The sequence below is a fragment of the Peromyscus maniculatus genome, chromosome 4 (assembly GCF_049852395.1).
Source record: "Peromyscus maniculatus bairdii isolate BWxNUB_F1_BW_parent chromosome 4, HU_Pman_BW_mat_3.1, whole genome shotgun sequence".
In the NCBI taxonomy this organism is placed as follows: domain Eukaryota; kingdom Metazoa; phylum Chordata; class Mammalia; order Rodentia; family Cricetidae; genus Peromyscus; species Peromyscus maniculatus.
Window position 1 is genome coordinate 52,539,463 of NC_134855.1, and position 27,993 is coordinate 52,567,455.

At 52.3% G+C, this 27,993-nt stretch overlaps 4 protein-coding genes across 4 annotated transcripts; all 4 read left to right on the top strand.

Moving 5' to 3' along the window:
- Nucleotides 1-781: 781 nt before the first annotated feature.
- Hoxd13 (homeobox D13) lies at nucleotides 782-4,166 on the top strand. The gene is made up of 2 exons (XM_006972521.4): nucleotides 782-1,659; nucleotides 2,458-4,166. Exons 1-2 carry the CDS (start codon nucleotides 888-890, stop codon nucleotides 2,706-2,708), a joined length of 1,023 nt encoding a protein of 340 aa, XP_006972583.4. The 5' UTR covers nucleotides 782-887; the 3' UTR covers nucleotides 2,709-4,166.
- Nucleotides 4,167-7,641: 3,475 nt separating this feature from the next.
- Nucleotides 7,642-10,531, top strand: Hoxd12 (homeobox D12). The gene is made up of 2 exons (XM_006972452.2): nucleotides 7,642-8,244; nucleotides 8,411-10,531. The coding sequence occupies exons 1-2, from the start codon at nucleotides 7,677-7,679 to the stop codon at nucleotides 8,647-8,649; spliced, it is 807 nt and encodes a 268-aa protein (XP_006972514.1). The 5' UTR covers nucleotides 7,642-7,676; the 3' UTR covers nucleotides 8,650-10,531.
- Nucleotides 10,532-14,552: 4,021 nt separating this feature from the next.
- Hoxd11 (homeobox D11) lies at nucleotides 14,553-19,055 on the top strand. The gene is made up of 2 exons (XM_076569701.1): nucleotides 14,553-15,880; nucleotides 16,650-19,055. Exons 1-2 carry the CDS (start codon nucleotides 15,103-15,105, stop codon nucleotides 16,883-16,885), a joined length of 1,014 nt encoding a protein of 337 aa, XP_076425816.1. The 5' UTR covers nucleotides 14,553-15,102; the 3' UTR covers nucleotides 16,886-19,055.
- A 1,570-nt stretch (nucleotides 19,056-20,625) lies between these two features.
- On the top strand, nucleotides 20,626-27,733 carry Hoxd10 (homeobox D10). Its single transcript, XM_006972454.4, has 2 exons — nucleotides 20,626-25,341; nucleotides 26,728-27,733. The coding sequence occupies exons 1-2, from the start codon at nucleotides 24,387-24,389 to the stop codon at nucleotides 27,003-27,005; spliced, it is 1,233 nt and encodes a 410-aa protein (XP_006972516.2). The 5' UTR covers nucleotides 20,626-24,386; the 3' UTR covers nucleotides 27,006-27,733.
- The last annotated feature ends 260 nt before the right edge of the window (nucleotides 27,734-27,993 follow it).

The following is a 27,993-nucleotide window of genomic DNA, read 5'->3' on the forward strand; positions in this document are numbered from 1 at the left end:
GAGGCGCCCCAAGGGCGTTTCGAGAGTATTTTGTGGGCTGATGGGGTCTGTATAGGAAGAATCTGCTGCTACTGATCTCTGTGAGGAATGCTCTTACTCGTTAGGTAAGTCCAAGGTAAGAAAAATGAGCTGTCTCGAATTTGGGGTGTAGAGGAAGACAAAGCAACAGGTTTGGGTTTTTGTTGTTGTTGTTGTTGTTGTTGTTGTTGTTGTTGTTGTTTGAACAAACAAAAACAAAGAAGGGTTGCTCCGTTTTCACCTCGTTCTGACCACCTCTGTCCTTCACCCTCATTTTGGTGTGCAGCTCGAGGAACCAAAAAGAGGTGGCAAAAACAGCGGTTGTGGAGATGAGGCGCAGGCCTCGGCGCCCGCCTCGCAGACAGGCCTGAGATGGGCCGTCGCGCAATCAACCCGAGGGGGTGGCTGCAGCGCAAACTCCTGGGTCGGGGGGTGGGGGGGGGGAGGGCGGGAATGGGAGGTGGGCCTCCCAAAGGGCTGAGGGGGGGTGGGGGCCGGGTGGGTGGGTCCAGCCAGATCCCGGCTGGGAGCCAGGCTCGCCCGCGCCCCCACCCCCACGTGGCCCGGAGCAACCAATGGCACGGTCCCCCGCCGGCGCCCTCGGGACGGGAGGCGGCCCCCCGACCGGCCCAGGCCCCCTCCCAACCTGAACTTCGTTTTTATAAACGTCCCGCGATGAGCTAACCTGTTGGAGGGCGGGCGGGCGGGCGGGCGGGCAGGAGGCGGGAGGCTCGCAGAGGGAGAGAGGACGGGAGGGAGAGGGCGGGAGCGAGCGCGGCGCGGAGCACAGCGAGGAGGGAGGAGGCGCTGCGCGCCATGGTGTCCTGCGCGGGGCCGAGGCCGGGGCCTGGGCCGGGCCGGGCCGGGCCATGAGCCGCTCGGGGACTTGGGACATGGACGGGCTGCGGGCGGACGGCGGGGCCGCTGGGGCGGCGCCGGCCTCCTCCTCGTCCTCCGTGGCGGCGCCCGGCCAGTGTCGCGGCTTCCTGTCGGCGCCGGTGTTCGCGGGGACACATTCCGGGCGCGCGGCGGCGGCGGCGGCGGCGGCAGCGGCGGCGGCGGCGGCGGCCTCCAGCTTCGCGTACCCGGGGACCTCTGAACGCACAGGCTCCTCCTCGTCGTCGTCATCCTCGGCTGTGATCGCCACTCGCCCCGAGGCTCCGGTGGCTAAAGAGTGTCCCGCGCCGGCGGCGGCCGCGGCGACCGCCGCTGCACCCCCGGGCGCTCCGGCGCTGGGCTATGGCTACCACTTCGGCAACGGCTACTACAGCTGCCGCATGTCGCACGGTGTGGGCTTACAGCAGAACGCTCTCAAGTCGTCGCCGCACGCCTCCTTGGGAGGTTTCCCCGTGGAGAAGTACATGGACGTGTCGGGCCTGGCGAGCAGCAGCGTACCGACCAACGAGGTGCCCGCGCGAGCCAAGGAAGTGTCCTTCTACCAGGGCTACACAAGTCCCTATCAGCACGTGCCTGGGTACATCGACATGGTGTCCACTTTTGGATCCGGAGAGCCTCGGCACGAGGCGTACATCTCCATGGAGGGCTACCAGTCCTGGACACTAGCCAACGGGTGGAACAGCCAGGTGTACTGTGCCAAGGACCAGCCACAGGGGTCCCATTTTTGGAAATCATCCTTTCCAGGTAGGAGCAACGTAGAAAAGTCAGGAACACGCGGGAGGGGTGGGGGAGGAAGAAAAGAAAACCCTCTAGTTAGGAGTGGTTACTTATGCTCCGGGCCTGACCCAGGTTTAACACGCCAGAAAAGTTTGTCTAGTTTCTATAAGCTGTAGCTTTTCCCAATTAAAACCGCCTCTGAAATTGTTTCCCTTCCCGGTGGAGCAAGATACTTTTACCCACTAAAGTTCAAGAGCTTTAGTTACCTTTGCCCCCTCCCCCTCCCCCCTTCCTCCCTCCTGACTAAAGGCTAAAAGACTCCTGACTAAAAGGTGTCAGAATTGGGCCCCCACTTTTTCAAGTGAGGTTCCAATGACCTACTAATGCTTCTTAGAGCCCATAAATCCCCAAACACAAGAACCGAAATTAAAGCTTGAGTAAAAGATCTGAAGTGTGTGTGTGTGTGTGTGTGTGTGTGTGTGTGTGTGTTTGAATGTATGCAACTGGCAATCGCAGAAACGGCCCTTATGAGCTTTCCCCAATAACCAGACCATAAAATCCCAGGCTTGTTAAAATGCCGATTTGAAAAACCATGATGATCCATCAAATTAGCCTTTGTCTTGAAGTGCAAATAGTCTTTCTTTAATAATGTGTAAATAATAATGTCTGTGTAAATAATAATAAAGTATAAACAGTCTCATTTTCTTTACTCTCTGCCCCTGCCCAGTACTGATGCACACACAGATACACTCACACCACACGACTCAAAGCTTAGGTGCTCCGAGTACCCCGGTCTAACTTTTCCCATGCTGTTGTTTGTGCCAGGGGATGTGGCTTTAAATCAGCCTGACATGTGTGTCTACCGACGGGGAAGGAAGAAAAGGGTGCCTTACACCAAACTGCAGCTCAAAGAACTGGAGAACGAGTATGCCATTAACAAGTTCATTAACAAGGACAAGAGGCGGCGGATCTCGGCCGCCACGAACCTATCTGAGAGACAAGTAACCATTTGGTTTCAGAATCGCAGAGTGAAGGACAAGAAAATCGTCTCCAAGCTCAAAGACACTGTCTCCTGATATGGGCCAGGTTGGCCACAGACCTTTCAAATGCTTTCGGTTGTCTCCAAAAATACCTTTGGAAAGACTTGAAAATGTATTTAATTTCCCACTTCCCTGCCTAGGATGGCAAGCATTGTGAATCGTTTTGGGTTTTGTTTTTGTTTTTCTCTCTCAACCTTTATCTGGCTCTAAAACTTTTTGGTACCCAATTTGACTTTGTAATTCTGCTTCTTTCTTGCGTATTATTGATTTTGTTCTTGTCTAGGCTTGTTTTTAGATTTTTTTAAAAACATTGTTTCTCCCTCCAGGCCAGTATAAAAAAAAAAAAAAACTTGAAGTATTTTTCAATAATCCCCCCAAATGAATTTCAGAAGTGCCCGTTGGATTTAGGGGTTTATTTTTTTTAACGGGACTTTATATGTGTTTCCAGCACTGACTATGCTCATAATCCATTAAGCCAGAATTGCTTTCAGCCATTCATACCCTGTGATTGTATAATTGAATCATTAGCTCTCAGAAGTTTCCCTAAGGCGAGTGGAAACAGCTCTAGGCACTCAATGACTTAGGATCACTGGGAAAGTCTGAAACTTGGAGGTTGGAGGCACATGTTGGCTTTCAAAGCAGCTACCTTATTAATATTGAAATGAAGACAATCTTCCTTATCTTTGGCAATCTCTTTTGCTGTTGCATGTGTTTGTAGCATGTCTTGTAGCTGTAATCTTTTAATCTGGAAACAGAATGTGCTCATGAATGCCTTCATTTCTCCTACACTAAATGCAGCTATTTAAATACCTACAATTAGCAGAGTGACTCCCAGACCATAGAAACTCGCCCCTATCCTCGGGTCTGTGGGAATGGAGCTGAGCCCATCTCCTTGGTCCTTGGAAAGAGACTGAGCCAGTGTGGCCATGGGTGGGAACTTCTACCCAGAACCTAATGAAGAAGTTAATTGTCTGAACACATGAGCCTCTCAGAGCTTGAAAACCTCTAACACATTTTTTAAAATATGAAGCTCTAAGGACCAAGAGGGGAAAAGACGCTTCTGGAAGTGATGCTGAACTACTTTCAAGATGTTGCATATTTATGCGACTGAGATTATTTTTGTAGATGCAATGTGTGTGAGCAGTGCTTCGAGCATTAAAAAAAAAAAAATCACTTTTTACTCCTAGGGAGATATAAATAAAAAGAACTCTCTGTTTCCACTGAGTCTTCATACGTTTGTGATTTTCAAGGTTGTGAAGTCTCTAGAAACTGTTCTAATTTATTATAAAACCTTGCTCTCCTCAGCATCTGTAGATGAAGGAAACAACACCAGTTCTGGTCTCTGGAACTTCCATGTTCTATTCCTGCCCACCTCCCTCTAACACAAATAGTGATGTTTTAAAATGAGGATATTATCTGTGATGGCTAAAATGATCGTCTTTTAAATCAGACCAACTCATTAAAAACTCAATAAATTTTGTTTCTTTCAATATTACCAACTCATTTAACACTTTTATTTATTTATTTATTTTTAATCAATGTGAATGTGGGAGCTTGGATAAAGGCAAACTCACTGGGACGTTTGGGACCTGGAAGAGAGTCCATTATATAGCTTCACTAGGAAGACCCAGAAATTAGAGAAAGCCATATCCATATTTGGCAATCAAAAAAGATTTCAGACACCCCATACTGCAGGCAGCAATTGACAGCTGAAACCACTATTGTACATCTTAGCAGCTGGACACAAGTTTTAGGCATCAGGATTTTTTTTTTTTTTTTTAAGTTCTCTTTGCCATCCAGGGCAATGGCCGTAAAAATGTGAGGCTGCTTGTTGTTAGTTATGACTACAATCTAGCAGGAGCTAACTTTCTAAGGCTCAAGTGAGTTAAACAGATTTCTGAAAGCTCACACAATATGTAAACTCTTGTGGTAGGAGGGCTCTTGAGGGCTGTGGGGGGGAAACACGGGGCCGAAAGTTGGGAAGTACTTTCGTTTTCTCCGGTCCAACTTGACATGTTTCACATTTTACTGCGAACTGCGGGGGCCAACTTCGTTTATGGAGGGGGAGGTACTGGCAGAGATAGACAAGTCTAGATACAGAACACAGTTCAACCTATGGAGGACAAACCCCTGAAGAAGGAGGTCGCATCAGCCCAGAGGTCACACTTAGGGAAGCACCACTCAGTGTCTTCGCTATTTTGCTCACAAGATGTGTTTCATCAAAACACGGGCCTTAGTTTTCTTCCAACCACCGTTCTCCCGGTCCCCTCCTTCCTTTTTTGTAGGTTCTAGTCTCCTGGGCCACACTTCATCTCCCAGGTCCATTTCTCAGGTTTCCTATATTGGGTAGAGGGAATTGCCTGGAGGTTTTTCCTTTCATCTGCCGGTCCACGGTTCCACGTGAGTTTCGCTGAGCCTAAGAGAAATGGGGTTTGCTGAAGATTAAAACTGCTCTCAAATGCTCTCTGGTGGTATTTGGATTGATGGCTAAATGAGGAACAGATGAAGGCTTTGTTATTTATATGTGTGCCTTTTATATTCGGGATTGCAGGAGGAGGAGAGCAAGGGTAAGTGGCTGAGGCCCTGAAAGCGAGGCCCGTGGGGAGCCCGGAAGGCCAAGGGAGTTTGGAGAAAGGCTTTTCCTTCAGTTAGAGACCGAAAGAAACTTGGCATGTTATTAGCGATTGGGGTGGGGGACCAAGATCGGCAGATGATTCGTGATTCTAGAGGTGAAAAAGGCGTTGAGACAGAGGCTGAAGGTCAAACAAACAAACAAAAACCGCGGCCACAAGGCTTCCTCGCGGCAGGTCCCTTGGCTCCGCTGTCTGGGTCAGCCGCTACAGTCCTGGGCTTTCCGAGACTGTCCGGAGGGCCTTGGCAGCGGGCCGTGACCGCGAGCGAGCGCTGGCGACCCCAAGCCCGCCCCACCGCCCTTCACTGTTGATCTTGACCGTGCCGCGGCGCCTCTCCAGGCGTGGAGCACGCTCGCCATCTCCTGGGCGTTCGGCGACATTGGCAGAGTCTGCCGCTCGGGTCCTCAGCCAGATGCTGTTTTTTTCTTCTTTCCATGTTCCCAGTCATGCCTCCTTTCCTCCCCGCACCTTCCCTCCTGGTTTCCAGCTTGCCGCTTCAGCCACCAGCTTCTCGAAAAGAACGTTGCCTACCAGACCTCGAAAGTTATAAACTTGGGGTATAAAGTGGGTCCTCTTAAGAAGAAAAAGAGAGGGGGGGGGAGGGAGGGAGGGGAAGAGAGAGAGAGAGAGAGAGAGAGAGAGAGAGAGAGAGAGAGAGAGAGAGAGAGAGCAGCTGTTCTTATCTTTCCCGGTTCACCACATAGTCCCTTTATGTATTTAGTCCTGAGAGGCAAACGGAACTCTAGGGCAGCCAGGGTCTGAAGTTACACTCTAAGGCCTGTAACTACCTAGGAATCTCTGTGCATGAGACAGAGGCTCTGAGAGCGCTGGGTCTCCTAAAAACCGAAATTTCAGGCCAAGGAAACTCCAGTAGAGAAAGGAGAATTCTTCAAAAATGGAAGCTATCGGATATCTAAGGCCTGGGTTCCCCTGGCCCTCCAAAAATGGAGCTGAAACTTATGCCTTCTCCCACCTCCCGGGAAAGAACAGAGAGTGGGGTGCTTGTCCCAAGGGCTGAGAGGGAGGAAACTCTGGTAGAGCCCCGGGAGCCCCAGACTCCCCTCCCCACCCCCCCACCCCCCACCCCCCACCCCCACCCCATCCCCGCGCGCGCCCCAGAGCCAGAGGAAGAGGCCGATTGCGTCCTGAGAGCCGCCCAATTGGTCGCCATAACTCACACAATAAAGTCTCAGCGAGGTGGTCAGCCTTGCCCTCCGGCGGCGCCTGTGTGGTCTCCTTGCCAGAGCTGGGGGCCCTAACCAATTCCAGCTTGGCTCAGGGACCGTGGGTCCTGCTGCAGGGCTAGCGCGGGCGTCCATCCCACAGTCTCTTGGGGAGAAAAGCCTTAGTCCCTCTGGGCTACCCAGAAGGGCCTGCCGGGGGAAGGGGGGGGGGGGCTAAGCATACTACTGCACCCAAGGAGCAGCTACTACGCTTCCTGCTTCCCTGTTTGCCCGGCCAGTGAACCCGCAGCCGCCCCGCGTGCCTGGAGTCACCGACACAAGGAACGCAGCTGGCTGGTTGTCTGGACATCCAGGACTCCTGGCTTATAAGGATTAGTCACCAAGGTGAATCCAGGAAATAAAAGGAATGCATCTTTCGCACAAGATTGGCTCCTGGAACAGCTGAATTACCTGAGGAGCCTGGATGACAACATTAAGAGCATACTTCCTGGGAACAAACACCCGGAATAGTGTGAGGAGTCCTTAGGTGTCACGCTTGCAGTGTGTGATGCTTTCTCCATTGTTTATCAACCTCTTGTATTGTCTGTGGCCTGGGACTCCAGGTTCATGCAGTGAATGGGTCCTTGCTGCCTACTGCCTTGGGCAGAGGCCTTTTGTGAGGTTCTTTCTACAGAAGGGATTGGTCTCAGAGTGGCATTGCTGAGATCCAGGGGCAGTCGGTGGCCCTACCAGACCTTCTCCAGTCAAGCCCAGAGGTACCCTTGCTGGAAAATGTATGAATTGCAACTTAAAGTTGATAGAAGCAAGTTCGGCCCAGGCAGCTGGCGGGAAATGAGCTGGCAAAACCAACCCAGGTCAGGAAAACTCCCAAGAGACACTTGGGCAAAGGTACCCCCACCCCGATGTCACCGGCTTCTGAAAGGGTCCTGGAAACTCTCAAGGGCTTCGCCTTCCCTCTACATGCTTTGGCTCAGCCGGCAGCCTAGTCCTTCGCCGTCCAACTTTGCGGGTGTTATCATAATACCCTGAAGGGGGGGTGGGGACGGGTCGGGGGATGTAGGCGGTGCTGAAATGACCGGCTTTGAAGAACCTGCAGGCAAAGTTTCGTCCAATCCTCTGAGCCGGTCCTCTTATTCCGGGTTGTAACTAAATACTGTTGCGAGCACAGCCGAGGCCCTTTGTTGGAGATGTGTGAGCGCAGTCTCTACAGAGCTGGCTATGTGGGCTCGCTTCTGAATTTGCAGTCACCGGACTCTTTCTACTTTTCCAACCTGCGGCCCAATGGCAGCCAGTTGGCCGCGCTTCCCCCCATTTCGTACCCTCGCGGTGCGCTGCCCTGGGCCGCTACGCCTGCCTCGTGCACCCCTGCGCAGCCTGCCACCGCCTCTGCCTTTGGGGGCTTCTCCCAGCCCTACTTGACCGGCTCTGGGCCTCTTGGCCTGCAGTCTCCAGGCGCCAAGGACGGACCCGAAGAACAGGTCAAGTTCTATACGCCTGATGCTGCCCCCGGATCTGAGGAACGCAGCCGAACTAGGCCGCCCTTCGCCCCCGAGTCTAGCCTGGCTCACTCGGCTCTCAAAGGCACGAAGTATGACTACGCGGGTGTGGGCCGAGCCGTTCCAGGCTCTGCAACCCTGCTCCAGGGGGCCCCCTGCGCCTCGGGCTTCAAGGAAGACACCAAAGGCCCGCTCAACTTGAACATGACAGTACAAGTGGCCGGGGTGGCCTCTTGCCTGCGATCTTCGCTGCCCGACGGTAAACGGTGCCCATGCTCCCTGAGCCAGTCTGGGTGGGGACGGGAGGTGGGGTGCCAGGGACAGTTGTACAGGGAGGAGGAGAATCGCCAGCAGTGGTAAAAACCTCTTGGGGCGGGAAGTTGATCTGAGAGGGCTGACACGGGTCGGTCGGGAATCTGTTTCAGGCCTGCCGTGGGGGGCGGCCCCGGGGAGGGCCCGCAAGAAGAGGAAACCGTACACAAAGCAGCAGATTGCGGAGCTGGAGAACGAATTCCTGATCAATGAATTCATCAACCGGCAGAAGCGTAAGGAATTGTCGAACAGGCTAAACCTCAGCGACCAGCAGGTCAAAATCTGGTTCCAGAACCGGCGCATGAAGAAGAAGCGCGTGGTGCAGCGCGAGCAAGCACTGGCGCTCTATTAGCTGCTCACGAGGGCGGCGGCGGTGCCAAGCCTGCCCTTTTGGACCTAGGCCTGGCCATGGAAGAGGTGCTGGGGCTGGGGATTTTCCTCCCGCTCCTCCGCTGGTCTTGGGTGCCCTCCGGCTCAGTCTGAAGCCCTGGAGCTAGGAGGCGATTTGGAGTTGAGGCCAGTGGGGCCCCTTCGCCTTCAGCTCTTTTTGAGACCCTCCTAAGAGGTGTTTGGGACTTGCAATCCAAGGGTGGCTTTATGCATTCAGCGTGGGGCTTGGGGTCACCTGCCCTTGTTGTCTGTGGTGTTTACATCCAGGGCTTATTAGTGAATCATTGTATTTGGGTTTTTCAGTTTCCAACCTGTTAGTTTTCTTTTTCTTTCTCTGTCCAGCTCTTTCTGCATGTAACAGGAGCTAGCTAGAGCTCGGAGTAGAAGAGCGTATAGGAAGGCCCTGAGACCCCATTGCAGAGGAAAGGGCTGAGGATAACTCCAGCGTCTTTGCAGCGGAGGCCTTTTGAGACAAAGCCAAGCTGTGCAGTCTCAAGGAAGGAAAGGGCCTGATATCACGACAGCCCCCATCTGTCCTGAAGGATTTGGGGGGGTGGGGGATACCTTGGAATCTCAGCTCTACGAAGGCTTCCCTGCTGGGTAGAATATGCTGGAAGGTGTCCTCCTCGGAGATAGGAGAGAGAAATTGGGGTTCCAGAACAAATTACAATCTCCAGACAAGACTGGCAGGATTCCCCTAACCCAACCTCATCTCTCCCTGAGCCAAGACCATGCACTCTGTAACTGGAGCCCTAGGACTGAACTGTGGTGAGGGGAGCTGCTGGCCTGTTTTGAGGCTTGGCTGCACAGGGAAGAGGAGGGAGGGAAGGAGGGAGGAGATTCCCTCAGCATGCTGCAACTATGACTTCCTTCTGGAATGGATGGCAGTGTCCACATGTCTTTCTTGAATTACCTTAATGTCACCACAAGAAGAGAGAGAGGGGGAAAAGCCTCCTTGTGAAGTCTGGGGGTGGGAGAAGAGACCTCAGATTCTCAGTCTGTGGTTGCTGCTCTTGGAAGGCAGAAAGAATCAGAATTTCTCCTCCCAACCTCTCTACCACCCAGCAATTCCATCAAAGCTCAGTCAGTCACTGAACCCTTTCTCTGAGACACTTTGTGGCCAGCTCTTGTAAAGCTTTTAAGGCCCTGAGTCCTGCCAGGTTTACCTTGAGGAACCTAGGTTTTCTGAATGGAAATTCTGATGGAATTGTTCTACATTTGTTACAGAATCCATCCAGCCTTAATCTCAGTGAACACAACCCGTCACACACACACACACACACACACACACACACACACACACACACACACACACACACACTTTGCCTCTTCTTTTGCGCTTTAGGCCCCACCCCCCACCCCCTAGCAAGATCCACAACATCCTAAGGGCTCGTGATTCCTTCCCAAAGTCCAATGGCTGTTCTTTAGTGAAGGTCCAGGATCTGGACCTCACAGGCCATCTCACAAGGACCCTTGAGCCTCACCCCAACTGACCTCAGCTGGTGTTTTAAATAATATCATTTTTCTATGCTAACAGTTGCCGTGGACATTTTGTTCTGATTATGTAAAGTAACATTTCCTTGTATATATTAGCTGCATAGTGAAAATAAATATCCAGGTCCCAGCCACATTGTGAGGGGGCTGATGTTCATTTTAGAAGACGCTTTGGATTCTTTTGTTGTTTTGCAGGCCTCCCAATCATTTTGGCCTTTCTCTGCTTGTTGTCTAAACTCTGGTGTTCGCTGTTCATTAAATGAGAAAATGGCTTCCGAGGCAGTCAGGAAACAGTTACAAAAAACTATGGACAGAATATGTGTGAAATATCCAAAGTGGGGAAGTCCCTGGGCAGATGTGAGTGTATCTCAAACACAAAGAAAACTCTGAGTTTGTAGATTGAGGATTCTCCATTTTGCCTAAATTCTCAAACCCGCGAAAGCTTGCTATTATTGGTGGGGGAAGTCAAGATTTGAGACTCCTCAGATTTCAAAACAAAACATCTCTCTGCCAAATTTTGGTCAGCCTTTTCAGGACCAAGCCACGTCCTAGAAAGATCCCCTAGGCAACTGCACCAGGAGTTCAGCAGGCTCCCTTGGGAATTCCACCCTATGCCTCTGGAGCCTGGAGCTCAGTCAAGTAAAGCCAGGGCCTGCTTGATACTGATCCCTTTGAAAACCCGGGCTCCTAACTCAGGGACGTAGAAACTAGCTTTTAATTTGAGGAAGAATAATAACCAAGACCAATGCATCTCTAATACTGAATAGTCAATGTTCCAATTCCCTTCCTGGGAAACAAATTTGATTTATACATAAAATATTTTTCAATTAAAAAATTTGCACACAACAATTGCAAGGTAAGAAAGAAGAAGGTCCTGTAGATAGAATGTTTCTGCATCTGAATAAGCAAGGAAAGAGCGGTACTGAGCCAGGTTTCTGGAGTCCAAGTCTGTATTGAGAGGTTTTTCTCCTTGAAAACAACTGAACAAAGGCAGACCTTAGTGCTGAGACCTTGAGTCCAGAGGGCTGAGAAAGGAAGAAGAAATCAGACTTACTCAGACCCAGGCCCCAAAACAAAACATGCAGGCTCATTTCCTAGATAGATACAACACTAAAGCATCACGTTTCTTCTCTGTAGTCTGGGATGGAGGAGAATATTCCCAGAGGCCAGCTCCAGAAGAAAATTAGCCTAAATATAAAATCTTATCTGTCGGTCCAGCGGTGTTTTCCAAAATGCATCCCCTTGACTGATCCACACAAATTCAAAGACCACGGATGTCTCCTTCCCTAGCTGAAGTACTGGCAGAAATTTGGAACCAGGATGAGAAACAAATGCCAGAAAAAAAAAAATGATACTGAAATCTGATTGCTCAACATTCCCTCGTAGAAACATAAATGCTTCTTCTGAACCGCTGCAGTCCACGCGGCCTCTTGACCAAGAAAGAGGTTTTAAAATGAGAAAGAACGGTTTATTCTGCTGTTCAATCCGTTGATGGCTCTGAAAGCTGAAGGGGGGAAGCTTTTAAGGCCCCAGGGTTCTCCCCTTGGGAGGCAGGCTAGGGAGGCTTCCTGGACGCGAGCTAGTGGAGGAGAAATCCAGAATCGTTGTAAATATTCATGTCTGGTGGTGGGGGAGGGAGGTGTGCCCCATCACTGGCCTCTTTCAGCTGCGTCCACTCCCCTCCGTGGTGGTGGGGGGCACAGCACCCGTCTGACCGTCCTTGGACAAAGGTGATCTCCTCACATTTTTTGTTTTGTTTTGTTTTGTTTTCCAGTCTCTACTTAAGAAATCTTTTCCGAAGGCTCTGCGGGGAAGGGACTGGCTCTGGGTGTTCCCCCCACACACCACCACCTCCCCTGCTTTTCTCTTCTTTCGTTTCCTAAAAGAGCATAAATAATTAAAGTTTGGCAGGGAGGAAAAGCTTTCTTGCAGAACTGTAGTGGTAATAAATGAAATGACTCAGAATCCCTTTCCCAGTCAGCTTTTACGAGAGCTGCCAGACAGTGTCTGTTCACGTTCTCCAGATACCAGGGGCGCCCTGACAAAGTTAAGGTCAAGTTAGTGTCTTATCTTGGGTGGCTCAAAATTACCGCATCGCGTCTACGCGCTGCGCAGAAAGCTATCGTTCTCGGAGCTGCTGGCCGAGCCCCGAAGGCCGCGTGTGCTCCCTGTGGTTCGGGTAGGACTCCTTAAGCAAGGACGAGGACACAACCCGGGTCTTCACGGTAGGTTCTCTGGCGAAACGCGCGGGTCCAACGGCTGTGGATGTTCCTGTTGTTGTTGTTGTTGTGTGTGTGTGTGTGTTTTCCGGGTGGGGACCAGGGCAGCAGAGAGCTGGGGCCAAAGAGCCAAGCAGTCTGGGCCATGAATGAATGCTCTGGGTGCTGTGTGGGGGGCGACTTGCACGTTAAGGCGCGCGGAGGGGGGGGTTGCATCGCCCCTTCCCCAATGCGCCAGCGCGCCGCTGCAGATGGCGCACCCTCCCCTGCCAAAGCACGGCTCCCGCCGGAGCCGCCGTCGCCATGTCGTTGAACTTGAATGGTTCGTCCTCTCCATTTCCCTTTTCGGCGGCCAGCAGACTTCACTTTAGGGGTGACGGTGTGCCTTACAACCCACTCGGTGGGGTGAGCAGAGGGAAGGTGCGGGAAATTTTTTGCATCCTAAGACGTGCAAAGATTGGGGGGCCCCCGCCGCTGCCTCCCGTCCTAAGCGACCCCAGGAACACTGTGCAGTGTCTGGGGAGCCATTTTAGGAGACAGATCCAGGGGCGTCGACCAGGAGTCAGAAAGGGAGAGACTTAGGACTAGGATGGAGATAGGAAGATAGATAAAAAATGCGGTATGGGGCGCGGGGGGGGGGGTCTGGGCTAGGAGAATGGTGGCAGCAGGGACCTGGGTGGGGGTGGGAGATGCAGGGAGGGGTCACATAGGATGCACAGCTGGGTGAGAGAAAGCTTGGTGAGCTCCAGTCATCACTGCCACAGACCTGTTGGCGCAATGTTGGGGGAAGGGGGGGGAAGCAGACGTGGGAGGGGGCGGAGGAAAGAGAGGAATGGAGAAGGAGGGAGGAGAAAAAGAGGAAGGGGCGACATCAGCGAGAAAATAGATATCCACTCCGACCACTCGCCTCTTCTCTGTCAGTCGGCTTGGTGCACAGAGAGCGCTGGACCCGAACCGTAGCGGCCTGGGGAAGGGGAGGGGACCAGCACACAGCCAGAGCGGCCTAGCCAGGGCATAGGGCCTCTGTGCGGGGTTTCCTGGGAAGAAGAATACTGAGAAAGGAGACAGGCTGCTGCCCTTGGTGTTGGGATTTGGATTTGGGGAGAGACTAGGGGCCCGGTAAGCTGGAGGTGGGAGTCCAGGCCTCTTCTGGACTCCAGGGCGCAGAGGGTTGCTGCAGCTGGGAGAGAGGGAGGCCTTGGAGCAAGTGGATGCGGGCCTGAAAAGTCTAGGTCGGAGCCAGGTGGTAGATTCCAGCGGGGAGGCAGAAGCTACAGAGAGCCCCTGGAGAGCCAACCGATCTCCACGGAAGTTGTGACCATCAAACCCAGGGGCTCCAGAGAGTCTTGGGTGTACGGCACGAAATTGCTCAGGCCTTAGCGGGGCTCCAACCCAGTGAAAGGTCTGAGGGACCTGAACACAGAAGAGGGTGAGGAAGGCTGAAACACCAAGGGCTTGTCTGTGGGCGGTGAGTAGGGCTCTGGTGCCTGTGAGGGTAGGGGACTTCACTTTCTTTTGTTCATCAGACCCCCGAGCTTTAAGGAAAGCAAGGAAGCCGGGGCCTCCGGGTGTCCACGTTGGCTCAGGGGAGAGAGAGAGAGAGAGAGAGAGAGAGAGAGAGAGAGAGAGAGAGAGAGAGAGAGAGAGAGAGAGAGAGAGAGAGAGAGAGAGAGAGAGAGAAAGAGAGAGAGAGAACAGTAAAAAGGATGAGGGGACCGAGAAAGACTGGGGAAAGGAGAGAAAGCCAGTCCGAGACCGAGGCGATGAAAGGAATAAAGAGGAAGACAGGAGAGAGAAAGGCGACTAGTGAAGAATAAGAAAGAAAGGAGGGATGGGGACCAGGCGGAATATTCTGGAAGAGAAAGGGCGGAGTGGGCACCGAGGCCCAGGCCAAGCCTAGCGCCCGAGAAGGGGTTTCTCCAGGGTCTGCTCTCCTGTCCCTGGTATCCGAACCCCGGAGAGTCAAATCGCTACCAGCCGGAACGCTCTCCGCAGAGAAATATGTAAATCAGGGCTCTCTGCGCCCTGGAGAGTGTCGCAATTACGCCCCTTGAACAAGAAGCAACAAGCTCCCAGCCGGTGAGCTACAGAGGGTGGCTGCGTCGCGGGGGAGGGAGCGGCTGCAGGAAAGGTGGGGTGGGGGTGGGAACCTCACACCCTCACACCTAGTCCCCTGTGCCAGGGCCGGGGCTCCCCCCACCGCTCTCCGCTGCTCTCCCTTCCCCCTTCCTCCCCCTCCTTCTCCCTCCCTCCTCCTCCCCTCCGGCCTAGGTCCGGGTACTTAAAGCAGCGCGGGCGGGCTAAGGCGGGCGGGCGGCCCAGTCCGGTGGCGGCAGATGCACCCAGCGGTGGCAGCCGCCGGCGGCGCGCAGGTGACCGGCCTGCAGCGCAGCCTGGTCAGGGAGTGCCCTGGGAGAGCTGGCAGGAGCTGGAGACCGATCCGCCCCCAGCGTGCGCGCGTCTCGGCGCCAGGAGCCGTCCCGGGGCGTGTTGGCGAGCGCTGATATAGATATAAGGACATTTCTCTCCATGGCGTCACGTGACATAATTACCACCAGAATCAATCAAGATGAATTGCACGTCAGCGCCCGGTGGGGATTTTTGCTTAGTTGATCCTGGCCCAAGCCTCTTGTGCAATCGATGGCTCAGGTTGGAGGCGCGGGGAGCGGCCCGAGGCTTGCCGGCGTGCACGCCGCGCAGCCATGAACGACTTTGACGAGTGCGGCCCGAGCGCAGCCAGCATGTACCTGCCGGGCTGCGCCTACTACGTGGCCCCGTCGGACTTCGCCAGCAAGCCGTCGTTCCTCTCGCAGCCGTCCTCCTGCCAGATGACTTTCCCCTACTCGTCCAACCTGGCGCCGCACGTCCAGCCCGTGCGGGAGGTGGCCTTTCGCGACTACGCCGGCCTGGAGCGCGCCAAGTGGCCGTACCGTGGCGGCGGCGGTGGCGGCGCGGGGGGCGGCGGCGGGGGCGGCCCCGGCGGGGGCGGCGGCGGCTCCGGGGGCTACGCTCCCTACTACGCCGCGGCTGCGGCGGCGGCGGCGGCGGCGGCAGCGGCGGAGGAAGCGGCCATGCAGCGGGATCTGCTCCCGCCGGGCGGCCGCCGGCCAGACGTGCTCTTCAAGGCTCCCGAGCCGGTGTGTGGCGCTCCCGGGCCGCCGCACGGTCCCGCGGCCGCCGCCTCCAACTTCTACAGCGCCGTGGGTCGCAACGGCATCCTGCCCCAGGGCTTTGATCAGTTCTACGAGGCGGCGCCGGGACCCCCCTTCGCCGGCCCGCAGCCCCAGCCCGCGCCCGCGCCGCCGCAGCCCGAGGGCGCCGCTGACAAGGGCGACCCCAAGGCCGGGGCTGGTGGCGGCGGGGGCAGTCCCTGCGCCAAGGCGACTCCCGGCCCGGAGCCCAAGGGGGCGGCGGAAGGCGGCGGTGGCGAAGTCGAGGGCCCCCCGGGGGAGGCGGGGGCCGAGAAGAGCGGAGGCACAGGTAGGCGCCCGGCGCGGGCCTAGGGGCTGGCCCGGGGCGGTGGCGGGGGAGGGGGGTGCGGCGGGGACCTCCCTCTGCTTGAGCCGTTTTATGTGCTACTTTATAAGCATTCGAGGGGGTTTATACATCCTATAAGATTTCCCGGGTCGTTGTAAAGCGTGTTTATGATAGGAAACCAATTTAGGTGGGCTTAAGGTAGACTTCGAAGAGGACATTAATCGCTGTAGAGCGCTTTCCCCCTATTTGGGTGGGGGGTGGGTGGGTTGGGGACCTTAGAGGAGAGAAGGACATTTGGAGCCAGTTGATGAGTGGGAACAGGGGAGTCCCCTGCCTTTCAGGGAGGGGTTAGGTGATCTTCGAACTGGACTTAATCCAAGTGTCTGGCTGACGCTCCGCTCTGAGTGGAGCAGATGCCCCTGGTGGGCGCGCTCCTGTCTCTTTTCCCTCCGGCTCCAGTTTAGAGCCTGCCTTGCCCTCCTTTCCTATCTCAGTGCCAGGCTGAAGTGTGTGTGTGTGTGTGTGTGTGTGTGTGTGTGTGTGTGTGGTGTGTGTGTGTGTGTGTGTGTGTGTGTCCGGGTGTGAACACATGTCCACGCCCGCACTCTCCTGTGCCCGCCCATATATCATCCCCCACGACGCAGGCTGGGCCTTTCAACGGTGGCGGCAAGGGACGTCCCTAACCCGGCCGAGGCCTGGCCCCAGCTCAGTGGCCAGAGCGGGTGGGGGCCAGCAGCAGCCTCTCTCACCCCTTGGTCTCTTTGCCTTGCAGTGGCCCCCCAGAGGTCCCGGAAAAAGCGCTGCCCCTACACCAAGTACCAGATCCGCGAACTGGAACGCGAGTTTTTCTTTAATGTATACATAAACAAAGAGAAAAGACTCCAACTCTCTCGGATGCTCAACCTCACTGACCGGCAAGTCAAAATCTGGTTCCAGAATCGCAGGATGAAAGAAAAGAAACTGAACAGAGACCGTCTGCAGTATTTCACTGGAAACCCCTTATTTTGAGAGCTCCAGGAAGCGCCCCCTCCCCAGAGCCCCACTCACCCACCCTCCTCCCCACCAGCCTGCCCTCCGCGGGCCCAATGTCCTTGGGTTCAATGACGCCTCTTCTCTGTGGAACTTCACGATTCCTTCTGGCGGTCAACTCGGGACCTCCCAGCGACCACTGCAGCCTGAGGACGAGGCCGGGGACTTGGCCGAGCGGATCCTAATAAGGGGAAAATGGTAAATGCAATCGTCCCTTTATAATTTTACCGCCAATGTGCCGTTGTTGCTTGCCCCTCTCCGAGTCCTGGTGGATGCGGCGGGATCTGTAGGGAGCTAGGCCAAGGGGCTAGAAGGAGTCGGTGTTTTGTTTCGAGTTTAAGAAATCCCTTTCTTCCCCCTCAGTGAACACAGATTATTTAAACTCTGGGAAATGTACCTTTGGGCATGAGTCACTTGTCTTTTTGTGTGTGAATAAATGGTTTCTAGCAAAATGGAGGTTACAGCTTCAATACACTGCATGGATTTTTACTGTTTGAAGAAGTTTAGTAGCTAATCAGGCTATCTTAGTGACCAAAACCCTGTTCCCCATGCAACTAAAAGCTCACTGGAGCACTTTTTAATCTCTTTGTAATAGGAGCTGTTCCTTCACACACATACACACACACACACACCCTAGGCTACACTGGCTTTAAAAATCATGTTGGTGTTGCATTTCTGAATGGGTGATGAGATCCAGCAATGCAGCTTGCCTTTTTTCCAGGCAAGGAGGTTGAAGCAGTAGGAGTCTAAAGAGCAAATTCTCACCCCACCCCCCACCCCTTGGTCTAATGAACTTGGAATTTCTGGAAAGACAGAACAAAATTTAAAATTAATTAGAAGATCCAAATGATCTCTTAACAAGGTCAAGGAGCCAGAATTCCTTAGCAGAAGAAGAAACCTCTATGTGAGGGGGAAGTTTTGTTCGAAGGGAAGTTAATAGGTACAGGAGACCATGGGGTCCTTCTGGTGTCATAGTGAGCATGAGGCAGGCGATGGAAGCCCTCCCCCCACACACACTGGACTGAGGCCAGGGGCTGCTCAACTGCTTCTCACCACATTTATCGCTTTAAGTTAAAGAATGTGGTGAGGGCTGCACTGCACTTTATGTCACAGGACCAAGCCAGGCTGTTTACAAAACCTTGAACTGTCTAGACAACACCATAAAAGGCTAAGTTCTAAACAGCTTAATTGGGTTATATTATACACCTTCTGGTGGGCCCGAAAGAGATTTCCGCAATGTGCAATAAACGGGAGACGTGAGAAAAGCGTCCCTCTCTCTGAAAAAAGTGAGGTGGGTCTTAGGACTCTTAACCTCTCAGAAACCCAAAGTCAAAATATAAATCCGTAAGATGCATGGCACCCCAGGCCTCACCTGAGGAAGTATGCTTTTTGAAATATAATTTTTTTTAATTGCTAAAGCTTTTGGGGGGGTAAAGAAAAACATAAGTGCATAAGTGTATGCCTTTGAACTTCCAAAATGTCAAGGTCATCACCTTTAACCTCTCTGAATAATTAGGCGCCTTAAAGTTCTTCTGTGATTTCCAACCACCACCCACTCTCATAATACATGCTTACACATCCAGACCCATGCACATATTTATGACCATACAGAATCATACTGGGGGTTCACCATAAATCTAAGAAAATTCCTAATTTCAAGATCAATAACCTTAATTTCCCTCCAAACATTGGAGTAATTCAATAGCAATTGACTTCTTAGGAAAAAAAATAAAAACACTTGTTAGATCAAAATGCCTATTAACTATTAGTAGAGCTAGGATTACTGAGAATTTTGGAGGATCTTAGAGAGTTTCTCTTTGCTGTAAGGAAGAACTGCAGTCTTTAAAAAGGCATTTGAGAGAGTAAGTTCTCATCAGACTTACACCATCCCTAGCATTTGAAAGCAATTTGCCACCCTGTTAAATAAACTCTGGCACTTTCTAAGATATAGAACAAAATAAAATATATTTATATTGTTTTTTTAACACATTTCTCAATCTTTGATAAAGGATGCAGTAGAAACAAATCAGACAATCAAATTATTTCTCTCAGACAAGGATTGTTTTGTTTAGAATCTGGGCACTGGTTTACATGTAAATGCCCTAATAGTATGATCTTCCTGGGAAATTAAAACTGGTTGGTTTCTTTCTCTCTTTATCTTTTTTCTTTTAACTGCGTCTAAATGAGCAAGCTGTATGCCAGCCAGCGTACTCCAGGCGAACGCCAGAAATACTATTTTCCGTTTGCAAGAACCGCTACAGCCACACGAGGGCGCGCTCACGTTCCAGAAACCTTATTTGCCGAGAGGCTGCGGTACCTTATTTTTTCCAATACTAGATTCTAATAAGGGATCTTGGCCCACCCGTTAGAAACAGGCAGCAGTTAAGGTGTTTGCTGTCTCCTTGTTCTAAGCAGCCATGATTGTGAGAAGTTGTAGAGAGACAGAGAAAAACAGGCAGTCTTCTGAAACAGGGAATCCCCTAAACGTTGTCTCCTTAAAGATAAAGCCGCTGCAAAAAAATAATTCCTTAGTATATAACCTGATGGTGCTGAGAAGCTATTTTAAAAAGACAAATATCTGTGGCTTGAAATACGTCACTGCCACGGCGAGTTAATTAAATTAGGGGAATATCTATTTTCATGTTGGTTTGAGTGTGGAGAGTGATGACAAACATAAGGTCCCTCCCGTCTCCCCAAAACCGCACGCGTCTTGTGAGCTTTCAGATGGCTGGGGTGATTAAAAGGCTTTTGTTTAAAACAGATTAGGGCGTTGGCAACTTAGCTGAGTGTGTACTTAGGGGGAAAAAATGAAACTCCATGAGGACCGTGGGCGTCGTTCTGGGCTGAAGATCTCAGTCCATGCATGGCTTGGTGCTACCCCTGGCTACCCTAGTAGGAGCGGAGAGGGCTTAGAAGCTGGGGTGCGGGTGCCAGACTGGACTGATGCGGTTAGTGGAGGTAGGAGACTCTTTGTGAGGACATTTGGATTTCAAAGTGTTGTGAGTGGAAATGCATTTGAAGTAGCCTGGCATTGTACTTGACGGAATCCGGGCCACCTTTCCTAGTTGCCCGCTGACCTTGAGGTGCGCAGTTTGCTTTGGGCGCTAGCTCCCACAAACAGTTAAAATCGCTCCTGAGATTCACTGGCCCTGAAAAGCCCCGGGCATTGGGAAATGTCTGTGTCCCTCCGCTTGCATCCTTGTCCAAAAGTGTGAAGACGGGGCTCCCGGAGGTGGGCGGCTCAAAGGGAGGATGGCGGATCCCTTTCACCCCCTAAGTTCCTTGAGAAGAACCTGCAGCCCCCGGAATTTGCACTGACCTCTGCCTCCCCACCTCCATTCGCCGGACCTCAGGCTCCAGGGCCGGCCGGTCCGCTAGTTCTCCCGGCCTCCAGGAGCCGGCTTTGGCTTGCGGGAGGCTGGGGCGCCATGACTCCCCGGCTAGGCGCCAGCGAGAGGCGTGGGTGTTCCCCCGCGCGGATACCCGGCTCCGCCTGTCTTGCTGCCAGTCGGGCTCAGCTCTTGTAAAGCGACCTTTCTTAGGGCCTAACCCGGGTTTCAGTTCTCGTGGGGTGAGACCTCCCTCCCCAAATGTCGTTGTGTTCCTTTGTAGGCGGCCCCATCGGCCGCGCATCTGGCTGTGCGGGGCCCCTTGGCCTTGGCTGGCGGCCGCCGCGGCGGACCACGGCTGCTGAGCGGTCTGCAGGGTCAGCCCAGCCGGCTGCGCCTGCCCACCGTGGGCCTGATGCAGGCCAGGGGATGGGATCAGGAACTTCGGGGGCTGAAAATCTCCACATCTCGAGCCGGCTAGGGTGCGTGGGGCTCCTTGACGGCGGCCACGGATCGATCCAGAGGCGCCAAGTTCTCAGATTCCGAAGTAGGAGCCTTTTGTGTCTGTGTAGAAAGAGGCTCGGCCCTCCTCGATCCCTTTCCATCCATCTCTGTAGACCCCTGACGGAGCCGGTGGTAGTCTCCCAATTGCCCCCGCGATTTCTTTTCCCCTTGGTGCAACAGTACACAGTGCAACCCAGAGGGGCGCCCTGGGGAGGCAGCTTTTAAATTTGTCCCTACCCATCCTATCTCCAAGGAGTGACAGAATCCAGAGGCGGCTCATAGCTCTAAGTCAGGGAGACTCTAGGAGCCCATAGGTCCCCTTAGGCCCAGAGCCTCCACCCCATCCTTCCAAGGAAGACAAGAGAGTGCAGATGCAAGCCACTTCATTACTATTATGATTACAAATGCTAATTTCTTGCTAAGGCGACCTTTTAGATTTTCTCTGGAAAGAACTATGCCAGGGAGACAGGCGTCTTGGTACAAATAAGGGTATCCATCTCCTTTACGATGCAATATTGACTTATTATTAAAACTAATTGCTGTAAATGATCTAAAGATAATTTTTAAAAAACACCAGCCACTACATTAAGCACTAAGCAAAATAAAAGCTGGCCTTTAAGCTACTGCATTTTCCTTCCGCTTGCTTCGTATCAGCTCTAAGGTCTTAAGGCACATTCTCTGTCCTCTCTTACAGTATTTTCATTTTGCTCAAGTTTTAAAATTCTGTAAACCTAACATATTGACAATTTTGCCCGCGAGAACTCAATCTGAAGGCAGAAATTCGAAAGAGAAAAAAATAGAATTTTGTGAGAAATAGATTCCATTTTTAAATTGACATGCACAATTTTTTTTTTCTGCCTTTGAGTGAAGATCCATTTAAACCCTAATTCAATACGAGATGACTTTGAGCTTGAAGCGATAAGGCACTGAAACAGAAAGACCCACACACAGAGAAGGCAGAGCTGTCTCTCCAACTTCACTGAAGACTTACCAGCCCAGTAAGGAATTGCTTGTTTTTAGACTGGGTGTTTTCTTCGTGTATAAATAAAGATTATGAAAGGGCATTTGATGGGCATAAAATTCCTGATTAGATTGAACAGCCCTTCCTTGCTTAGGATTAGGAAAATTGGGCAGTGGAATTCTGGGCAGCTCTCCTGGCCGAGATACAAGGCAACACAATGCTAAAGCGCCAAGCTGGCGTCAGGGCGCCTGCCGAGAACGGTACAGCGGGCACTTTTGTCCGGCCCTGGGCACATTTAGCTGTAACTCAGAATTTGATCCCCACAATGTGAAAAGGGAAAATTTGAGGTGCTAATCAGTGGCTGTTAGGTTTGATCCGGATCTTAGCAACCTGGAGGCAAAAGTGTTTTGTTTTGTTTTGTTTCCCCCCAATGCTTTACTTAACACCTCACACCCCCTCCCCAGCTTCAAAATAGCCAGCCCTGTGGAAAGGTAATGTTTAAGTCTCGGGCTTCACCACCGGGGTGCAGCAGCCAGAGCAGTGAGAGACGCCAGGCTTTTAACCTGACAATGATGTTGTATTTGAACAGCTGCGTAAAGGTTTAAAAGGTCTGTCTCATTGCCACCGTGGAGTTTTTTAAAAGGGGTTATTGTTTGGGCGAGGGCACTGAGAGGGGACTAGCCAATCGGTCCCAAGGCCGAAAATAACGTTCGACGCCTGTTTTCACCAGGCCAGGAGAAATTCCTTTAGGGGAGGGAGGGGGACAAAGGACTTTTGGGGGGAATTGAAATGTTTTTGTGAAGGAGCAACGAGGTCCCCCAGATCGCTGAGGCTCTTTAAGGAGCATTGAACCCCAAAGAAATGTTCTGTTGAGGCGGAAACCAGTTTTATCCACAAGTTCAGTCTCTGGGCCTGAAATCCAAGGCCAGCCCATTCCTGAGTGAGTGTGGAAGAGAACCCAGTTGTCTCCTCCGACTGAGAACTGGTTCACGGTCAGTTTCCGGGTCCGTTTTACTTTCTTGACCGCCAGGGAAGGGGCCCGGAAGGCCGAAGGACAGCTCCCACACACAGGCAGGGCCCCTGGTCCAGGGCAAGTCTTTGGAAATCAAGGTTAAAGCTCCCCGCTGCTGTCCTAAAATCCCGGCTTCCGCAAGGCGGCTCGCCCGCCTGCAACCAGAGAAGGAGGAGGAAGTTGTTCAAGTTTCTCATAAAACTCTGAGTTTCCATGGTGGTGGTGGCAGTGGTTGCTCTTTAATGAGCTGGACCACAACCCCAGACCATATCCTCTTTATAAAACTTTCCCTCACCAGAGGAAACGGAAGACTAAGATTCTCCCATCTCGTTCCCCTTCTTGCCCAAACAAAACCTTGTCAAAGAATTTTAGGGATCGTCCAAAACTATAAAATTTAACTTGTGACAAAAGTATAGCTTTTAATATTTGACGATTTGTGTTAAAACAAAAATTGACCTTCTTGGTTAGTAGCGAAGGGGAAAAATCAATAGTATAATTTTCAATAATTCATAAAGCGAACGCCATTATGCTAAATCTTAACTATTAATCTTATCCTTTACAAAGTCTCGATTGATTTGTTAATAAAATATCTTCCCGTTTGTGGCAACAGCGGGTATAACTCTTTAAAAACCTTCAGAAGCAAGAAAATTACCAAGTAGCCCAAGAATGTAGATGAGAATTTTATTGATCGCCCTGATTCTTCTTAATATGTATTAATAAATTCCACAACCTTTTGTACCTTGCACTTGTCAGAAACCAATGCTTTTACAAAATCCATAAAAGGAAAACATATTTTTCTTTGCAGAAGGCTCAAATGACACCCTCTGCTTTGCTCTTTCTTCGCTCTGGCCCGGTTTTCTAAAACTTGTGGAGTCCGAGGGTCAGAGTTTTCCCCTTTCTTTTGGAAAAATATTTTCTTTTGCCCTTCCTTCCTCTCTGCCTTGTATTACGAGGGAAAGGAAACTCGGTTTAGCTGTCTCTGGGAGCCCGAGGGACGCTTTCCAGGATAGGGAAGGGCTGGCGAAGGATTATCACCAAGCTAGAAGCTCCCAGCGGCCGGCCCCTCAAAGGTCAGGGTGTGGTTACTCTGAGAGTCTAGGCTCCAGGAGCTCGTGGGTGCCCAGGGGCCCCGAGTCCGGGCCAAAGGATCGAAGGAGAGGGTGACTACGGGCTGGAACCATCCTCCGGGCTCCCGATCGGCCCAGCTGCGTGGCCTCTCGACCTTCGCGGCCTTTTCCCGCTAGTGCTTACCGCGACACCTTGGTCGTATGTTTGCAGCGGAGAGTTTTTCCCTTTGGGCCCCTAGGGAGGGACGTTTCAGAACCAGAGGAATCGGACTCACCTTCCCAGCTGCCCAGTACTAAATTAACCAGCCCGCGCCCCTACCCCTTGCTCGGAACCGGCCCTCTTGGGCGCGTTCTGCCTGGGTGTGTGCAGGGGAAACAGTTCCGTGAGCAGGCGCCCCCGCGCTCTGACTTCCCTCAGTGCGCGTGTCCTCCCGGAGGCCCCTCGGATCAAGCCTTTCCTTCCGCCGGCGGGGCCCGGTGGCCGGGTAGGGGACTCGGGTGGGGGCAGGCAGGCCGGCCAAACAAGCCCCGGGAGACCGGCTGGCTGGCCAGCAGCAGAGCTCTGGGCCGGTTGTTTCCAGCGCGCACTATCACCGGCGCTTAGTAGATGTCGCTGTTGTCCGTGCTTACGCGGCCGGCCGGCCGGGCTCTGGAACACGTGACCTGCAAGGAGGCTGCGGCTCAAGGCCATTTTCAAATCTCATTGGCTTGGTTGTCATGTGGTCGGCAGAGGCATCCACAATTACACCGGGAATGTTTTCCTAGAGATGTCAGCCTACAAAGGACACAATCTCTCTTCTTCAAATTCCTCCCCAAAATGTCCTTTCCCAACAGCTCTCCTGCTGCTAATACTTTTTTAGTAGATTCCTTGATCAGTGCCTGCAGGAGTGACAGTTTTTATTCGAGCAGCGCCAGCATGTACATGCCACCACCTAGCGCAGACATGGGGACCTATGGAATGCAAACCTGTGGACTGCTCCCGTCTCTGGCCAAAAGAGAAGTGAACCACCAAAATATGGGTATGAATGTGCATCCTTATATACCTCAAGTAGACAGTTGGACAGACCCGAACAGATCCTGTCGGATAGAGCAACCTGTTACACAGCAAGTCCCCACTTGCTCATTCACCGCCAACATTAAAGAAGAATCCAATTGCTGCATGTATTCTGATAAGCGCAACAAACTCATTTCTGCCGAGGTCCCTTCGTACCAGAGGCTGGTCCCTGAGTCCTGTCCCGTTGAGAACCCCGAGGTTCCCGTCCCTGGATATTTTAGACTGAGTCAGACCTACGCCACCGGGAAAACCCAAGAGTACAATAACAGCCCCGAAGGCAGCTCCACTGTCATGCTCCAGCTGAACCCTCGTGGCGCGGCCAAGCCGCAGCTCTCGGCTGCCCAGCTGCAGATGGAGAAGAAGATGAACGAAACCGCGAGCGGCCAGGAGCCCACCAAAGTCTCCCAAGTGGAGAGCCCCGAGGCCAAAGGCGGCCTTCCAGAAGAGAGGAGCTGCCTGGCCGAGGTCTCCGTGTCCAGTCCCGAAGTGCAGGAGAAGGAAAGCAAAGGTCGGTATGAGCAGAGTTGCCACCCCAACGGGGCGCGCAATCCGGTAAACCCTCGGAAAGGGAGCGCTCGGGTGCCCAAAGCCGAGCCCAGGCAGCGGAGCCCAGCGGCCCGACTGGCAGGTGCTGCTCCACCCCGGCTTTTAGAGGGGAGATCTCAGCCTCGAGATGGTCTCTGATTCTCCCCCCGCTGCTCTGGCCCTCCCGGCCAGTCCTGGCCCCACGCTGATGGCGCCTGGGCAGAGGAAAGGCTTGCCGGGTTTATCTGTCCACAGCCAGACCCGAAATGCAACAAAAGAGCTAAAAGGAGACCAGCGGCTTGTAAACAGGGCTCCAGTGGCCCCTTTCCTTTGGCTCAGATTTGCAGCCCCCGTTTTTTGCCTTGCACCCAGGGATCATTTTAAGGTGGCCTAAGACATCGTGTTTGTGTTCAAGGGTTTGCACCCCGCATCCTGCGATCTCAGAAGGGAAGGAAATGGTTTGGCCGCTTGGTGCTTGGGTGGAGAAGGCAGAGGACTTCTTGCCTTTGCTGGGCTAGGTAACCTTGGCTTTGTCTGGGGAGTGCCGCAGGCTTTGCAACCTTATACAAAGAGGGCAAAAGCGGAAGAGGGGGAGAATGGATTTGCATTGCCCACTTGGGGCTGGGATAAGGCAAAGAACCAGGGGTATGGGTTTCTAAAGAAGGGATCGTGCCCACCCCCGTGCATGCTGCGGTCTGTCCCCCAATGTCTACCGGTGGGCCCCAGGGTTACATTTCTGGAGGAATGCTTTTGTGTGAGGACAAGGAAACAATTTTTAAATCGAGGGAATTCTGGGGGGACTGTAACAATGCCCAGGCAGGGTGGAGAAGGTATTCTTGTTTGTTTATCTCTTGGAAGAGTCTGGGTCCCTGTAAACCTGGTTGTGGGGCTCCCTGTCTGCCCAGGAGAGGTGGGTAAGCAGCGGCCGACTTGGGGCCCTCGGGCAGCAGGGAGATTGGTAACCGCTCAAGCTGTGGCTCCTGTTCCTGTCCTGTCACGGGCTGACCACTCAGAATGTTGCTGGGGAAAATCTGTGAACTTTACGATTATAGTAACGTTTTGTGCAAGCCAGAAAGTTGTGTAGCAGAGAGAGAGAGAGAGAGAGAGAGAGAGAGAGAGAGAGAGAGAGAGAGAAGCCAACCCCTGGTACAGACCACCCTTCCATTGTATTACTTAAGTATTTAGTTCTCATTTGCTATCAATTTAAAATCCCCTTCATGCCCCACCTTTGTGAGTAATGTTTAATACCATGGTGCATTGTCCAAAGCAGTCTGTCTGCCAGCAGGGTCATGGCCAAGGGTATATTTGAATGGACTGAGAGAGAAAAAAAAATTCTTGATTTCTTTTCTTCTCCCTTTAATTTTGTTAGAGGAAATCAAGTCTGATACTCCAACCAGCAATTGGCTCACTGCAAAGAGCGGCAGAAAGAAGAGGTGCCCTTACACTAAGCACCAAACGCTGGAATTAGAAAAAGAGTTCTTGTTCAATATGTACCTCACCCGCGAGCGCCGCCTAGAGATCAGTAAGAGCGTTAACCTCACCGACAGGCAGGTCAAGATTTGGTTTCAAAACCGCCGAATGAAACTCAAGAAGATGAGCCGAGAGAATCGAATCCGAGAACTGACCGCCAACCTCACCTTTTCTTAGGTCTGAGGCCCCATGTGAGGCCAGGATCCGAGAGGGGGCACCGTGTTCCAGGCCTGAGTGCTGGAGGACTGGGGAGGCGGAAACAAAACCTTCATGGCTCTTTGTTTTTTTTTTGTTTTGTTTTGTTTTGTTCTGTTCTGTTTTCCTGCTAGAATGTGACTTTGGGGTCATTCTGTTCGTGCTGCAAGTGATCTGTAATCCCTATGAGTATATATATATATATATATTAAAAAACTTAGCACGTGTAATTTATTTTTCCATCGTAATGCAGGGTAACTATTACTGCGCATTTTCATTTGGGTCTTAACTTATTGGAACTGTAGAACATCCATCCGACCATCCACTCATCCACCCATCTATCCAACCAGCAATGTGACTTTTCCACGGTTTTCCTCACATAAAAGTTCTCTGTGTGTGGGTTAGCCCATGAACTCATGTCATTTTGAAAACATCCAGTACTTTTAAAAAAAATTGCATATATATTTCAAACAAATAAGAAAACCCACAAGCTTTGGGGGGGAGGGGGACTTTAAAAAGCACATTACAATGTATCTTTTCACAAATGAACTTAGCAATTGTCCTTGGTGAAATGGAGTGTTGATGACGTATGCCTTGTAGCCTTTTCCTTGTGGTGCATCTGTGGTTTGGTAGAAGTACAACAGCAACCCGCGCTGTGCTCTCTGTGCATGTTCTGACCGCATGTATAATGCAATAAACTCTGGAAATGAGTTTGTTCCCTCTGCTTTCTGAAATGGAAATCCGTGATGGTGGAGACGAACGCCTCTGGGAAGAGTCTCTTCTGACTAAACTGCCCGTTTGGGGCAGTCGGGTAGGGGAGAGAGGGTGGGCAGGAGAAAGGAGATAGGGGAGGAAGCTGGGAAGGACCTAGGGTGCTGGAATATGGCACTGGTGAGAGTGGGTGGTTCAGCCTGGGAGTCTTCATAACTGGGAAGAGTGTCCTCTCCTCTCCCACCCCCTAATCCTGTTA